At 31.4% G+C, this 16,739-nt stretch overlaps 1 protein-coding gene across 5 annotated transcripts; it reads left to right on the top strand.

Moving 5' to 3' along the window:
* The first annotated feature begins 1,449 nt into the window (after window positions 1-1,449).
* On the top strand, window positions 1,450-15,202 carry LOC105345549 (hypothetical protein). 5 transcript variants are annotated; one of them, XM_066065330.1, is made up of 8 exons: window positions 1,450-1,609; window positions 2,529-2,813; window positions 3,312-3,476; window positions 7,242-7,279; window positions 7,328-7,424; window positions 12,209-12,292; window positions 12,475-12,550; window positions 12,911-15,202. In XM_066065330.1, the coding sequence occupies exons 1-8, from the start codon at window positions 1,555-1,557 to the stop codon at window positions 13,596-13,598; spliced, it is 1,488 nt and encodes a 495-aa protein (XP_065921402.1). In that variant the 5' UTR covers window positions 1,450-1,554; the 3' UTR covers window positions 13,599-15,202. The 5 variants fall into 5 exon arrangements, with proteins under 5 accessions (XP_065921402.1, XP_011452032.3, XP_011452033.3 ...); XM_011453730.4 differs by having other exon boundaries at window positions 7,242-7,424; XM_011453731.4 differs by lacking the exons at window positions 7,242-7,279; window positions 7,328-7,424.
* Window positions 15,203-16,739: the final 1,537 nt, after the last annotated feature.

Here is a 16,739-nt window from a genome sequence, read left to right on the forward strand (position 1 = left end):
ATCATTTAAAACTGTGCCAGATAATTATGCCAGTGCCAAGGTGGCATTTTTGCACCCGTCTAAGCTGCATGAACATATCGAAAAATTCAATTTCTAGTATGCCATATGATAGACCATTGCTTAAAGAGTCTATAACCACCTTTGTTATTGATGCATCTCACCTGACAGATGAAATATTTACTTCTACAAAATAAATTCCTTTAGGAAAATAATTCTTTTCTTAGGAAAAACTAACTTTCTTTAGGATATTTGAAATTTCCTACCGGAATAAAAGAACTTCCTATAGGAATTTGAATTCCGATAGGATTTGAAGAAAACTCCTACTGGATTTTAAAATCCGATTGGAAAATTTTAATTCCTATGGGTAAACAACCTGTCTGAATCAAATTCCTGCAGGAAATAAATTTCTCCTGTAGGAAATATAAATCCCATAGCATTTTTACAAAATCCTATGAGATTTTCAATATTTTCTGTAGGAAAATTATTTCTCCTATTAAAATTATAACTTTCCTATGGGATATTAATTTTTAAAGGTAAATAACTCACCTGTCAGAAGAGACACACTAAAAAGAGTGGTTGTATACTCTCTAGGCAGTCTCTGGTCAATTATTGGTATAAAAAGTTGGAAACGTAACGTAAACTTGGGAAATAAACAGCAAATTAAAAAGTTAATCGAGATATGAACTTGATTGGTCACGTGACCATTCCTGTGAAGCCCTTTTGGGTTTGGTCATGTATCAACATCCCGGTGAACTTTGTACCATTGCATTTTATTACTTAAATTTACATATGAAAAGGCAAACCGTTTAGAATATAGTTAAAATTACCTAGATTTTATGCTTACAATAATCAAACCGACAAGCGTTAAGCGCGTGCTGTGATCATCTTGAAGTCATGAAAAGTTCACTCAGAATGCTTGGGACTCAAACATATATTCTTCAAGACATGCAACTATAACTGACGTACAATATCAAATTTGATGGATACATAACTTTAAAAAATATGCTCCGAATTTTTTTCGAATCGCAAAATAATGGACTCATGCAGGTATGTGAATCCAGGGACTGACGTCCCTGGTGGATCGGAGCTCATGATACGACCAGAATGAGATAGAAATAGAAACTATATATATACTATACTGGGTGTAAAATATAGGAATGGGGTAGCTGCATTGTCTGTAGTGTAGCTCCCGGTCTGAAAGAATTCGGATAGACGAATAGTACGTCCATCCAAATTTTTTCAGACCGGGAGCTACAAACCTGCAGCTAAGGAATGGGGATGAACCACTGGTAGCGACTGACGTTAACGTACGTACGTTACATAAAAATAAAATAGAGATTTTTGGTTTCGTATATGAGTGAAGAAGGAAGGATAAGTATATATATGCATCTTTCTCCTCTTATGATCCGCCCTTTCCGTCCACTTGTATTCGCAGTACTTTGATTTTTATAGGGGGCGCTGCTACTTGTAAAAATGTAAATAGGTAGGGCCTATGGAGTGATCAACAGCTTATTTGCGATTGTTTACTGTAGCTAGTGTAACACAGACAGATTCATGATGTTACCATCGGCGGGACACTGTATCATCTTATGGATAGCTTTCTTATATGGTGAGTATAGTTTTTTTGATGATTAAATAAATGTAAATGGTTTTCTAATCTCTTGAGAAATGTTAATCATAACGTAACGATAACCGTACATTTAGATAATTTATATTTATACTATGGGACATTTTTTAAAACAAGATTTTCAAAATGTTAAATGAATAATCTTGACCTGTTGAATTATGTTCATGGATAAAAAAAATTAGGCCTTTTTTACGTTAATAACTGGAAAACTAAATATTTGTTACTGCAGTAGACCAATTAAAACTGTAGAAATGAAACTGGAAGTACTTTATAAGTATTGTCTGGAATCGTGTTAAACAGAAAGTTCAGGTAAAATTTAAAAGTGACACACCTGTGGTAACGGGTAAACACAATCAGACAATAGCTTAAAACATGTTGACGTAATGTTGTTAAATACTTAAAATGTTTTTTTTAAAGCTATCAGTGTAGGCTATAGGTAAACCACAAACATTCCCCTTAAATCTAAAAAATGAAACCTAATTCAACTTCAAGAGCTTGAGGTATATGTCACATATCTGAACAGTTTGTGATAGACAATTTCCAGAATACATCCCATCTAGGGATGCCACGATTATCTATTTACATTTATTTAGCTAACGTTAAGCAAATATTATTGTCTCTACAAGAATATAAGCACACAGGGTCTTGGACTATACAGTTGAATTTCAATATCTCGAACACTGATATCTCAAATACATTGGATATGTCAAAGTGATTTGTAAGTCCTAATAACTTATCTTTTATGTAGTTTACCCTTGGTATCTTGATTACTCAGATATCCCGAAGTTTTTTAAACTGTCCCATCTAGTTCGAGATAACAAAGTTTGACTGTAATACCTCAGTTTAGGTCTGCATTGCTCAATAAAATATTTTAATGAAAAGCTTTTCTGTGGTTTTACAGGCTCTTTAGCAGGTTCTTTAGACAGGTGCCCCAGTGTCTTCAAACGAGTTGGGGAGTACAAGACAGAGCATGGTGATATGTGCTACATTTTTATCAACACTGAGAAAACATGGGTAGATGCTCAACAACATTGCTGGTCATGGGAAGGAGAGCTCATCATGATAAAAAACCAGGAAAAGATGAACTTTGTCATCCACACAATGAATTCTGTCTTGAGATGGCGAAATAATGGAGTGTGGATCGGAGCTCATGATCGAAATGGAAGGGGATGGGAATGGACAACTGGTAATGTTGGAATTATTTCGATTGTTAAAAATTTGTAACCAGATACTCTTGAATTAAAATTCTTTTTTGTTTAACTTTTGATATTTAATTGCTACCCTTTATAAATGTTAATTCATAATAGGGACACCAATCGTAATCTCTCATAAAATAGGCTTAATATTATGACATAGGACTGTGTCAAATGGTTCAGTTTTTGTTAAAGTATACACATGTTGTCACTCATCACCACTGCTATTGTCATGTTATTTGAACATATATTTAGATTACAAGGATAGTAAGCATTCATTATAAAAACTCAGCAGTGTGATGTTCATGTTGTTCACAGAACAATGTCATTTGAACCCTTGGATTAAGATGTCATTTATAACCTTACTTGGTCAAAATGATTGATCTGCAGAATGATATATCAAAAAGTATTTACATGATCTGAATACTTAATACATATATATATAATATATATATCTATTTGTAAATATGCAAGTATGGCTTCTATTTTAGGAGAGAAACTTACCTGGGGCTATTGGGCCCCTGGACAACCCAGTACCACAGCTGGAATATCGTTAGAGGACTGTGCATTAATGAGGCGGGGGGATGGATGGAGATGGCATGATTATCACTGCGATTCCTCATTCTTTTTCACCTACAAGTTTATCTGCCAGTATCGTAAGTAAACCATTGCAGCATATGTATATATTATAATATATAATATGTAACTTTGATTGTTGTTGCGTGAATGTGGTATTCCATTCCAAAAATCCTTTGTCCCAGCACTAATTTGATTTTTTATTAACATGTTGCACATTTTACACCTTGTAAATAGCTGCTATGAAACACAACTAACGTATATTCTAGACAAGCACTGACAGTATCCATTTAATATGTTTAATAAGATCAAAAGTTTGCCATAAACTGATTGAATGGCTGCTTTAATTGGCATTGCTCTTGTTGCTTTAATTATTCAAACTTTTTTTGTTGGGAAAGTTATAGGAAAAGCACTAGAGTAATGCAGAATGTCTGTAAGTTATTTGTATTTGCCTACTAAACTATTTTTTGAAATACTTTAAATTGTCAATTGTATTCAGTAAAGAGAATTTTTTGTTCCAGATATAGTGCAAGTACAAAATTTATGGAATGTGTGTTAAGTGTTCCGAGATTGGTATTGACATGTTGATGTTTTACGCATTATTGAGTTGCCCCCGCATCTTGAAAGCTTGTGTTGATAACATATTCTGGTACATGTTCTTGCACAGATGTTCCGACCTTGTTCACCATATGTCTTTGGAGGTGGGTTCATGGCTATAGACATCATAATATTCCATTAAATTAGCTATATTTTATTCCCATGGCTTCATTTTGACCTCTCTCATATTTTCTCAGCTCAGCAGGTCTTGTTTTGCATTTGGAAAGAAAAAGGCTTGTAATCACTTGCCAAAACAACATCTGTAATTTTAAGATTCTCAAAAAAAATATGCCATATTTTTTTTTTTATACATGTATGATTATTGATTGTCTAATAATGAAGTTAAAGTTTGCATGAACAAATAAATCAATCAAACTTCATGATTTTTGTACAAATTTATAAATTTCACCTTCACTGTATTATTATACTTTAAATTAGTCTCTTGGTTTCATAAAATTTATTGGATATACATGTTAAGTATTGTATTGACTCTATTCATTAAGGTTTATATGAAGAAATTTTATATTGTTGTAGCACAATTTAGTCAAGTGTAATTAACAAACAGTAGCTTTGATAAGCATCAAGGTTTTTACGACAAATAACTACATAAATTGGCCAACTCTTCTCAATCAGTACAGAATTTCATTGACTTTCTGATTCACATTTCACATTTGACTTACTAAGCCAAGCGACTCAAAAACGCCTACATTGCATGATAAAGTCATTATGTATTGGCTGGCTCACAGAGCCGATTCCTCACTCTGGGATTTCACAATTCGCCTGACCTCACTCATGATGTTTTACGTTCAGCTCGTTTGTTATTGATTGGGTATGCCAAACAGCTATTAGTGATTCATACGCAGAATCCATAGTAGAGTTCTTTCAGTGATGGTGTCATAATTGTGTAATAACTTTATATCTAATCAATTCTCTTTAGACAAATAATAGAGGTCAGTGAAATGTCAACGTACCATTATTTTGTATTCATCGTTTGTTACATCGCAATTCAGAAACTTTTAAGATGTGTTGTAGGATGCCTTTTATTTCCAATCTACTTGGCAATGCACAGAAATTTTGTAATTGAGTTGTGTAGGAGAGAATTGTTACAGTACTACATGTGGTAGTCCAGAATATTTTTATAAAACGTGTGTATATTTTGAAGTGTTTGACACTGTTAAAATCATAAGATAAATATTTGAGCTTTGTCACCATATGAAACTAGCACTCTAAAGTCAAGTATTGTTTCCTTTATAACTGCAAGGTTTAAATGCGAGACTTTGATGGTATAGTTTCAAGTAAAATTATGTTCATGATGTTGTGGTTTTTTTAAAGTACGTGTTTCTGTCTAACCATTAAAGTGAACTTTTGAATTATAACCAGTACAGTGAACCGTTTAGTAACCTTTCTCAGAAAGATCACTTCTCATTGGCAAATGAAAGTAATGATGTATCTTGTTGACTGAAAATCTATATCATTTTCATAAATAAGTCTCATGTATGTAGAAATATCTTTTAAATGCCTGTAAAATTTTATATATTCAGTAAGTTTTTAGTAAAAAAAATCCAAACCGAGCTCTCAAATTAAGTTATTCAGATGTTTTTCTTATTAAGTGAAGTTTAATTCTAAAACATAATTGCTCTTGGAAAACAAGTTCAGTACTGATGACACTGTACCTCTTAGTCATATAATTTTCTTGAAAGTCAGAACCAACACCTTATTTCATGCACAAACATTAAACTCATTGATAAAAGAATTCGAATTTCATTCTGACCAGTTGATTAATTAACAGGTACACGTAACTGTGTTACCCAATTTATAAGCATTATATATTGTCACTACAAAAACACAGAAACATCTGAAATATAACATCCAGTTGACATATTTGGAAAAAAAAATCATCTTTTAATTATATTTCACACTTAATAATCTATTGTGATTATTGTCTTGATAAACCATTTGACATCCAGTTTACTCACATTGTTAGAAAATTAAATGTAAGGTGGTTCTTCTTCTTTTTCATTTGACTTTGTTTCATGGTACAAAAAATTTTGAAACCCTGATGATCTTATTTATTATTTCTCCATCATGTATCAAATACAATGAATCATATTATTTTCAAGCAATTTAATTACCATCGGATGTACCTAGTGTCTACCAGCCCTAAAATAATTGCCATTGATATACAAATTTCCAAGAACATTTGACATACTTCATACATAATTTACAGTTTGTATGGATGTTTTCCTTATTTGAATCCATTTTTAAATGTAACCACTTCTTGGTTCTTTTTTATTTCCTGTGACATCATCTTTATAAGCTCCTTTTAATTAACTAATACATGTACTATTTGTCTTTTGTCAGTGATTTCTATATAAAGAAAGCCCCCTCTGTTATAATGTCATATTAATTCCCATTTTTATTTATATATATATGTATTATTTGGTTTTATTCCTTTTCATAAGGATATATAAAATTATCAACATGATCAACTAAACATGTTTATTCTTTGTACATGTATAATCACGATAATGCAAAATTATGATGTGTAAATTAAAGTCTACTTATTTTGGATTGACCTGATAGCTAGTACATGAACTATATTAATAAAAGTGGATTGTTTAGTATGTTTTAAAACATTTATGTTTATAGAAACATTTTGCGATTTTTGTGTCACTTAAATAAATGTATATTTTTTTATGCTAGACCTTTTTTCTGGCATATAGATGATTATCTTGAATAGGCTTAATGTATTTAATGACCAGTATTGAGTGTTGTTCATAATTTTATAGACTGAGGTATATCCCTAGACACATGTACATGTGTAGATGTGCCTGGTGTTTTTGTATTAAGACAAGAATTGCCTCATCACAGTGTACTGCAATAATTGCTTTGTTGTATATCAGCTTCTATCTAGATTACATTGCTAATAATGTGCCCTAAATACCGCTCCATGCCAATGGGCATGTGCACTCGTATGCTTACCTCTCCATGGATGCAATTGTGTGTCTCTAATTCAGAAAAAAAATCCTTACTGATAGCTTTTTACTTGAAGATATATATATATATATATAATATCTATTACTCAAACTTAAATGTACTCTTTAATATTGTATCAGACTTTATTCTCCCAAATTTTATTAAAGTTTTTAAAAAAAAATCATTTTATTTGAAAATTCTGTAAAGAAAAGATTTAAAGAAGTAAAATATAATTTTTGAGCTATGTAACCTTGACTTTTGACCCCTATTAGGTAAGGTGCCACCAACCACCACCACTAGTACCACTACCACTACAACGGTTACACCTCTCCCTAGTACAACCACTAGTACAAGTACTACTACAGTTAGTTCCACTTCTACAACAAGTGTTCTTATGACTGATGAAAAGATTGAGCCTGAACTCATTAAGTTTCAAAAGGCGGACTTTATTGCAGGTAATAATGAACATTTTGTGAAGACTCACAGATAGTGAGTTTAAAATTCCCTGCCCCCCAAAAAGCTTTCTGTTAATTTATGGTGTGATGAATATAGCATGTTTATGGCATGAAGACATTATGTACCAACTGCAATTGCAGGTCAAACTATACTACGTACATTAATGTATCTTGATTATTTTGCAAATATTTTATATCTACTTTTCATATATGCATGATCATAAATGCATTTTGTTGGTTAATTTATCAATGACATACCCTGGTATCCATACACTTTTTTAAAAATGAAAAGCTACCAAACTGAGTATTGGTTAGCATATTGTCTGAAAATCGATTTGCATGCATGTTACTTTTCAATTTTTACCTTTAAAGTACTGGTATTAATATAATACTTTTCTACATACTGGCATTACGTATAATACATGTATATTCTACCAAGACCGAACTTTCAATCTGCACAGTGCACACAATTAAATAAGTTGAAAAATTGTTTTAATTTTTCATAGATTTTATGGAGTCTATTTTACTAATAGTATGGATGCATGTAAATACACATAGATGTTCATACTGAAACCCCTATATATATAGTGTGATTTACATGATTTAGCTAGTAGACCGCTATGTTTGTTGTACATTTTTGTGTGCTTTTGTGATAGCACACTGGTTTTATATCACTTACAACAATTCTAACATGCAGGTGACTGCACTTTATATTGGTGGTTGTTTGATGTTCTAGAATGTAATTTGTATATGTTTACATTTTTCAGGGAAATGTTTTGTTAACTGTCAAGTTTTTGATAATATTGACCAACAGTAGTTGACTTGGAAGAGTGAAGAGTTTTGGTTTTAATATAAAAAATACATGTACACTGTACGGTAGGATATCAAGTGTTATGTAGGTTCCCAAGCGTCATTTGTTTATTAATTATATATTGGATGATAAATCAGAGGACAAAGTTGTATTGAAAGAATTTTTTAACTTCTGGGCTGCTTTATCATATCAAAATGGTTCATTATATGTTCTGCACTTAAATCACCATGATAAATATTTCAGATTTTCAAGTCCCAAGTACAATGCAATAAAAATTACAAAACATTAATGATATTTTTGTATTGCTTAAATGTTTGGTAGACAGGGTGTTTTCATTTACTGAAAGACGACAGGGTCACCGGTGTTTTCCAGTGTTTAATATAGGCCATGAAAGATTTTCATAACAAAACTCCCACACATTTTTAGGAGGGGCTGCAGCTCTGACAATTTCTAGTGACCTTGATTACTGTAAGATAAACCCTCCCACTCTCATACATAAGCATTGAGCTGATGCAAAGCATGATAAACTAATTCTTTACAGACATGTCAGTTTTGAATTACAGTGCATGCAAAATTTGTAAATAAACTGGAAACTTAGATGGTAATCATGATTAAATCAAAACATAAATCTTCTATGTAACTAAAATACTATCAAATGATGCATTAGTTTTCTTAGAATTGTTTTCCATTGGAACGTTTTGCAGTCAAAGTAATTTGATGGCAAACCACTTACATGTATTAATAGCTTTATATGATTCAAGCCTATATAATATTTTGCACTAAAAGTCACCGTGCCATATTTCTGATATTTTGTATTTAAATGGAAGTTTAGCATTTCAAGAATACAAAAAGGTTGTGAATATGATGAATAACTAATAGACCAGGACTCGTAACTGCATGTTTCTGACCAATTGTTAAAATGTTTAATGATATGATCAAATCACAGCAGTAGAATCACAGATTAATTTGTTATAGTTTACTTGAACTTAGGGTTTGATTGTTTGTAAATATCAGTATTGGAAGACAAAGGAAGGTTTTGAAGAGGGCAAGATAAGCATTATCTGAAGTTATCAAGTTACTGCTCTAGGGTTTGAAATGTATCAATATCCGAGACAGAAATAGAACATGTACATGGTAACTCTAAGTAATGAAGAAGTCTGTTTATCAATATGTGACAAATAATGTTTTTACCCTAGGCCATCCTTAAGTTTATTTTGGAATTGCCGCCTTGGGGTTTTCAGACTAGGGAGGAGGGCGGGGGAATTTTTTTTTTTCAAATTAGAAGCTTGCTTGATTAAAAATTAATAAAAAATGAAAAAACTCTATAAACAGATCGAGGAACTGTTTATACTTCTTTTCTCTCATTAAACCCAATTAAAAAAAATTATTTTAACGAATGAACTTGCTGGTAGACATTGTATCATGAAAAATTAAAGGAAGTTCTTTACTTTTTGCCATTAAATTTTATCAGCGAGGGTATTTCAATGATGAAGGAGGCAATTCTAAATAAACTGTTATTTTATTTTGGCCCTATTGGGTGATATTTTGAAACAGGCGTATTAGAGCTTTAGAATAATTTACAGAAATTTGATATAAAGATATTTAATGAACAATGAAAAAAGAAATTATATACATGTACAATTTATAATTATTATTTAAATATACCAGTACATATATACATGTATATATGTATATAGACTGTGTGTGTGTAAATGAAATTGAAAATTCATATCATTATGTTTGATATAGGTGTAAACAACCAGACTTTTGAGATTCCGCTTTATTCCAGTATATAATATATAAATGTGTCGTTCCTACAAATACATGATATAAATAATTACTCAACTGTAATTATACATGTCGTAATATAACATTTCATTTATAAGCACGTAAATTTAGGTAAGTATAAAATTATCTGTTAAAATATATTCGTATTAAGGTAGTCCTATACTCGGCACTAAATGGGCTCAATCATTAAATGCTTAGCTTTATATGATAAATATACATTCTAGCGATACATATACAAAAGAAAATATGTATGTTTACATGCTAGTTTGTTTGTTATCACCTCTCAGACGGGTTTACCCCCTTGTGAAAATTATTGACAATTATGAAATTTGACAGACGTCCGTTTTTCCTAAAAATAATTACCAATTTTGGGAAAATTAGAACTGAACATATAAAATAGAGTATAAATATTTATTTAAGCCATATCTCATCAATAATTTTGCGCAAATTTTTGTAAGTAAGTACGCTTTATGGACCTGATGTATCAAAATAGAATACAAAAAATGCAATGCTAGTATCGCGTTTGGTAATTTTTTTACTATTTTATGGACTCAAACTTAAATTCATGGTGTTTATTCTATAGATTGACATCTTAGAAAAAAGATTTGGTAAAATAAATTATATGTTGACGGATTACTTTTCATGCTATAAGCTCTAAACCAAGTAGACCCTGACGAAAAAATTCGTAAAAATCATGTTTTGCTACAGTTTTCTGCCTAGATCTGTCAACAATGTTAGATATCATTTAAACATTAATTAATTGACGATTGATTAAATTCGAAATAGCTTCTGTCTCTAAAGTTAAACCGGTTTTAGTAAAAGAAAAAGAAAAATTCGGGGGGGGGGGGGGGGGGGGGGGGGTCAAAACAAAGAAGATATAAGCATACCTGAGATCCTGGTTAATCAGAAACTTCGTTTTTCATTTTACTTTAACAGAATCGAGTTTCTCAACAGTAATCATTTCTATATCTCAAATAATACATATATTACCGTTCTAATTGCTTATTATTGCCATTGTTTACAACAGCGATGTAGTGCAAAATCAATACCGGGTATCAAAAACGCTTTGTAAAAGTCGAACCAATATTGTAAAATCCGTATTATGACGTAGTGCGATACTCGGACTACTTTAAACAAGAATTAAATAGATGCAAACATTTAAATATAATTCTTTCTCTCTACTTATTCATGTAAGTATTATGTACCATACTACTGAAATTATCAAATAAATATGGACATAGTTTACGGTAGTTATCAAATATAATATGCTAGTACAAATGATAATTTATACATACCCTAAGTAAGGGTGGGACAGAGCGTACAGTTACTCCTTATAAGTAGCAATACAATGTAGGTAGGCTACATACACCTGTTAATAAATAATATCGTATTGTACTAACACCATAAATATTTCTAAAATTCAAAAATAAAATGCAATATCCACGTGCATATATACTCTTAAGTATCATATTAATAATAAATAAATAATCCTAAATAATCCTTTTTATGTTATTCTATAAATCTGACAAATTGATCAAACCGGTTTATGTTATGTGATACAATAAAAATAACTATATCTTCTAAATTCATTCCTAAATAATTCATATATAAAGGTATAAGCTATTCTAACAACTAATCATGTTATACATACATACAGACATAAAATTTCAATTGTATTCTTACTTACATTCAAATGATGTGTCCCGGTCGAGAGCAATTTTCAAATGGCTGTAAGTTAGCGACCGGAAGTTTTAGAACAAAGAAAATCTTATATTACCAAAAAATCTAAAAATGATTTATATATTAATGAAAAATATAAGTAATCGGAGGTTTATCCAATAAAACAACTATCTTAATTTGTTTAGCGTGAAAAATATCGAAATAATATTTATATGAAAACATCCATTGACTAAAGGACTATCTTTAAAAAAACTCATATAAGCAGTGCGACACATAGGCTAGTGGGTAAGTCACCCGATTAACACACGATAGGTACGCGGTTCGACACCCCGTCACGGCTGTGACTTTTTATCTTAATCTAATACTTTCTACATTGAAAATGATACAAAAAAATAAATATTTTTTAAACACATCTGTTACATAGGTATTGGTTGTGATCTTGATTTGATGAATATGCAGCTTCATTTCTATAGTAGGATGCTTATTTCTGGGTTTTATATTTCAGACAAGTTGAACCAAGGAGAGGGATCTGTCAGTAATTCTGTTGTGGGTGGTGAGTCAGGGGCAGATAATTCCAACAAAGACACTGGTAAGAAAAATATAAAACATCAAAAAGTTAATTTTTTTTTTTTAAAACTGTTCGAAGTGCAAATTAATGTATGAAATGCATACCGTACATACATGTATGAATTATTAATATTGTATTTTTAAACTATCTCATTGAAGGTATTGAATATACATGTACTGATTAACTTTATAACTATATTGCAGGAATTCTTGCTGGAATAATTGTTGGAGGAGCGATTCTGATTTTAATCGTGGCTGTTGGAACTCTTCTCATAAGAAGGTAATACATGTAATCTATCTATCCTGTACATGTTTAAGAGTTTTATATTATCTATCTTTTGCTGACAGACATTCTCTTGCAGACATATACATTCTGTTAGTGTTGATATATTTTATAAAAATATGCAATTTTTAGAGTTCAACATGTTTTCAGGTGGGTTGCATATTTTTGTCAATCAAATTATTGATTTATGGAACATACATTTCCACCTCTTTTCAATGATATGTTGTAATGAATTTGCAACTAAGAGATATTGCTTATTTTAGGGTATTTCATTAGTCTCAAAGTTTGAAGATGATTAGAAGGTAAATAACTACTTTGTTATTCATATATATCTTTGAATCCTTTATCAATTTGTAGAAGAAGACGGAATAAATTTGAGGATCTATCTGTGCAGTTCCAAAATCTATCCTACTCCAGAGTATCTCAGAGTGGACAAGATGGAAATGCTGCCAGCAATGTGTACATGGACACTAATGAAATGAATCGTCTTTATGAGGAAGTGAACAAACAGGTTAACCATGGGGTGAATTGCTTCAGTGGCACTGTTTTAGATATTCCCGTGCCTCGGGCAGCTGATTCGGAGGATAACCAGGACGACGTTTGCTGCGGAGGAGTCGCAGAGGAGAGTGATCTTAAAAAACTGAACAATGTCACCTATGTAGCCATGCCAGCAGACAGTAAGAGTCCAGCTGAGGTGATGGAAAATCATTATGTCGATATGAACACTGGGAACAAAGCCAAGGAGACCAATCGCATGATGGAGGCCAGCCGAGTGAAGGATCCAAGCAAGCCATCCAATTTGGGAGTGGATCGTCAACCAATGCCACTTCCATTGTATGCCAATAGTGCAGAGAATCTCCATGAGGGAACAATGGAGCCTGGTAGCACACTATCGAGCGACTCCACCTACATTAACAGTCAGGAAAGGTTTGAAGTGGATGAAGAGGGTTACATGAGTCCAAGAGCCACCCTGCAAGTAAACAGTGAGAGTGAAACAGAATTATCAACCATAGATAAAGATCCTTTGTATGATGAGATTCGTTAAGTTCATTGAACATTAAAAGTCATAGTGATCTGTATAGTATCTCCCATTTGTCATATATACTTGAACAAGAAAAAATTTATTTTATCATCATTTTTTAAATAAGATCAAAGAACATTACCTGTTTATAAACTTAAAGTTTATGCATTAGTTGTTTGCATGTTGATTTTGTGATTTTTCAAGCTTTGTTAAGAATATTTTGTTTCATTTAAAAGGAAATGTTGTTGGCAATTATAGATCATGGAGGAGTTAGATATTACTTGTTATAGTTAATAATCTCCACTTTTGATGATGTAGAGAGCCATATACAAGTATAGTTGGATATATTTATATTTTATGTATTTTATGTTTATTTATTTACAAGCACAAAGTGCTACAACTTTACACATTTGATATTTGATATACCCAAAATAAAACTATATGCTGCACATACATGTATAAACATGGCTCAAATATTAATACCAATGTTTCAATTTTTGTGTGTTTGAAAATTGTTAAAACAAATAGTGTATTGCTTGTGGTGTTGTAAACTTGCATGGTTAAAGTTTGAGATTGAACCGCTTGTATTAATTTTTTGTATATACATGTATGTACACATGTACATTTATCCATCTCAGTGTATTGTTTATAACAACTAGGTTTGTTCTAAATATCATTAGTATAAATGTTAGGCAAATAAAGAATGGCATATTTTTTGCATTAAAATAAAAGGTAAATTATTGTACATTGACCTGGTAAAAGAGTTACATGTAATTCTCCCTGGGGTTAATGAATTGTTAGGGGGAAAATTTCATAAGTGTGTGCGTATTTCAGTTATACTGTAGATTTCTTTAAGAAACTTATTATCTTGGAAGCAACATATATAAGTGCACAGAGGGTTGATGTACTTTGAGTCACTGACTACTGAAGTCAGCTGCATCTTTGTCATATAGCTAGGTTGTACCAAAACTAGATTTAAGGTTACTGAACAAATGAGAGCATCAGATTATAAGGGCATCTTATCTTAGTATAATAGACAATTAAGCAGGGTATCAAACTCACTATATTATATTTATTTACATGATATTTACTAGGTTTTTTTATTGGATCATTATGTTGAACAGTATTAGTAGATTTGGACTTGCTTTGAATTTATTCATTCCTTTTCATTTGTTGAAAATGTTTATGAAACAATGTACAATTTAGATATTGTGTTCACCTTATGACCATTCTTGTCAATGATTTCAGAAGTAAAATCAGAAATGATTCCTCTCATTTGAAAAAATTGTCATTGCGTAGTGCTTGTACATATGTATTGTTGTGTTGTAATCATTCAATTCAATGGAGGCATTTGTTCCTTTATACCAAAGTAAATAATGGTAGGAAAGTAATCATAATTTTTATCATGATATGAACATTTTTTTTTGTTAGCAAATAAAAAATATGGTTAATATTTTACGTTGTTCATCCAAACCAAAAGAAAGAAAACCTTATTTACTGCTACATGTATCTGTATACGTGTAAACATCTATGTCTCTTCTTACATACTTGTATGTCAAACATTGTATTTACATACTTATGTCAAACATTGTTTTCCCTCATTCAAATAAACAATTCAATTTATAGAATTTTATTAATTTATCAATGTTCTCTAGGATTTACCCAGAAATATGCGACAAACACGGTACCAATCACACCGATCTGAATGTGACAATACATTTAACTTAAATCGCATTAGTGATAAAATACAATTGTCGTTTCATAATATATATGCTTACTTATGTTTACGTCCGAACTTACGCCTACCTAAGAGTGGACGTAAAAGTTTGGCTTAATAGTCGGACGTAAAGATGCGCTCTTTACTGAAACGCAAATATTCGAAATAGTCCCTTATTTACACCGGCGCAGCGATAAGTCTGGACGTACGACCCTTTACGAAATGAGCCTCTGGTCCCCTAATTTAAGGGGTCAGCCTCTTTGTCTTAATATCAAATGAAAGGTCATATAATTCTAAACACATTCTGTTCAACAAGAGATATATGGGAAAGAACGTTTTAGGGGCCGATCCCTTATATCCTTATAGGGGCCGTTTAAATTTTTGTTGAAGATTACATATTATTTAGTACATCATTTTGAGCATCTTTTCTTCAATACTGCATTTCAAAATATTTTTCCTTTCTGAGATATGGGTGATCAAAACTTTTGACTTCTGACCCCTGTTTTTGTTTTAGTTGGGTGCGTCTTTTTTATATAATATATGTTTATATAAGTAACATCAATAAATGATTAAAAAAAATTTCATGCTTCTTGCGATGCATTTTCAACACTAGGTTATGAGATGGCTGAGATAACATACATAGATAACAAGGTCACATAACGGTATTTATATCATTTTTTTACTTGCTTTACAGATTCGCCCACCATACTTCTCAAAATATTAAAATTGTTATTTAAGATCATGTTTAGAAATGTAACGCATTACATTATGTTTCTACTCTTCATTATACATGTAGGCTTATTTTTTCTGTAAATATTTATCGCTGTTTATAATTATGTCATTCAACCTCACATGTAGCTTCAGTAAACACCTACTTTCGAAATCCGTCGCTATTTTATCGATATATATATATGAGGTTTAAATGGCGGATAAGTGCAATTGATTTGGGTCTTGTGAAAGTAAGTGTGTTCATTAGCTACAACTGAGTAACATTTAATTTTGTATTGTTTTGAAGACAGTCGTCGGATAAAGCTTTAAATACTGGAGTCATTATTCATGAAATTTCATTTTTATTATCCCTGTACACATAAAAGAACTAAACTATTCTATATTTAGATGAACAAGGCGGAAATGCCATGATGACAAACAAAAAGCATACTTTAATTTAATTGTATTTTGACAAATTATGCTTCGTTTCTAATGACCGTACTTTTTGTAATGTATTTTTGCATTTAAGCCACATAAATTTAAAAATTAAGATACATGTATATGAGGACTTTCGTTTATATAGGCCACACTGTCACTACAGAACTGGTGATATTCCCATTTATTGATATTGCATCATACGAGTGCTCTTCGATATCTAATGTGTGTTGCAACACAGAGCAATTATACTTTGCAGGATTTCGTAGATGATGCTACTATTGAATGTCTCTATTCAATACATC

This window comes from Magallana gigas, chromosome 7 (genome assembly GCF_963853765.1).
Source record: "Magallana gigas chromosome 7, xbMagGiga1.1, whole genome shotgun sequence".
Taxonomy (NCBI): domain Eukaryota; kingdom Metazoa; phylum Mollusca; class Bivalvia; order Ostreida; family Ostreidae; genus Magallana; species Magallana gigas.

What these genes read in the sequence shown, in the direction of transcription:
- LOC105345549 (XM_011453730.4), top strand. Translation starts at nt 1,555, where the DNA reads ATGATGTTACCATCGGCGGGACACTGTATCATCTTATGGATAGCTTTC. An exon ending in ATGGATAGCTTTCTTATATG is followed by an intron (nt 1,610 to 2,528) that starts GTGAGTATAGTT and finishes GTGGTTTTACAG; the next exon opens with GCTCTTTAGCAGGTTCTTTA. An exon ending in GGAACTCTTCTCATAAGAAG is followed by an intron (nt 12,551 to 12,910) that starts GTAATACATGTA and finishes ATCAATTTGTAG; the next exon opens with AAGAAGACGGAATAAATTTG.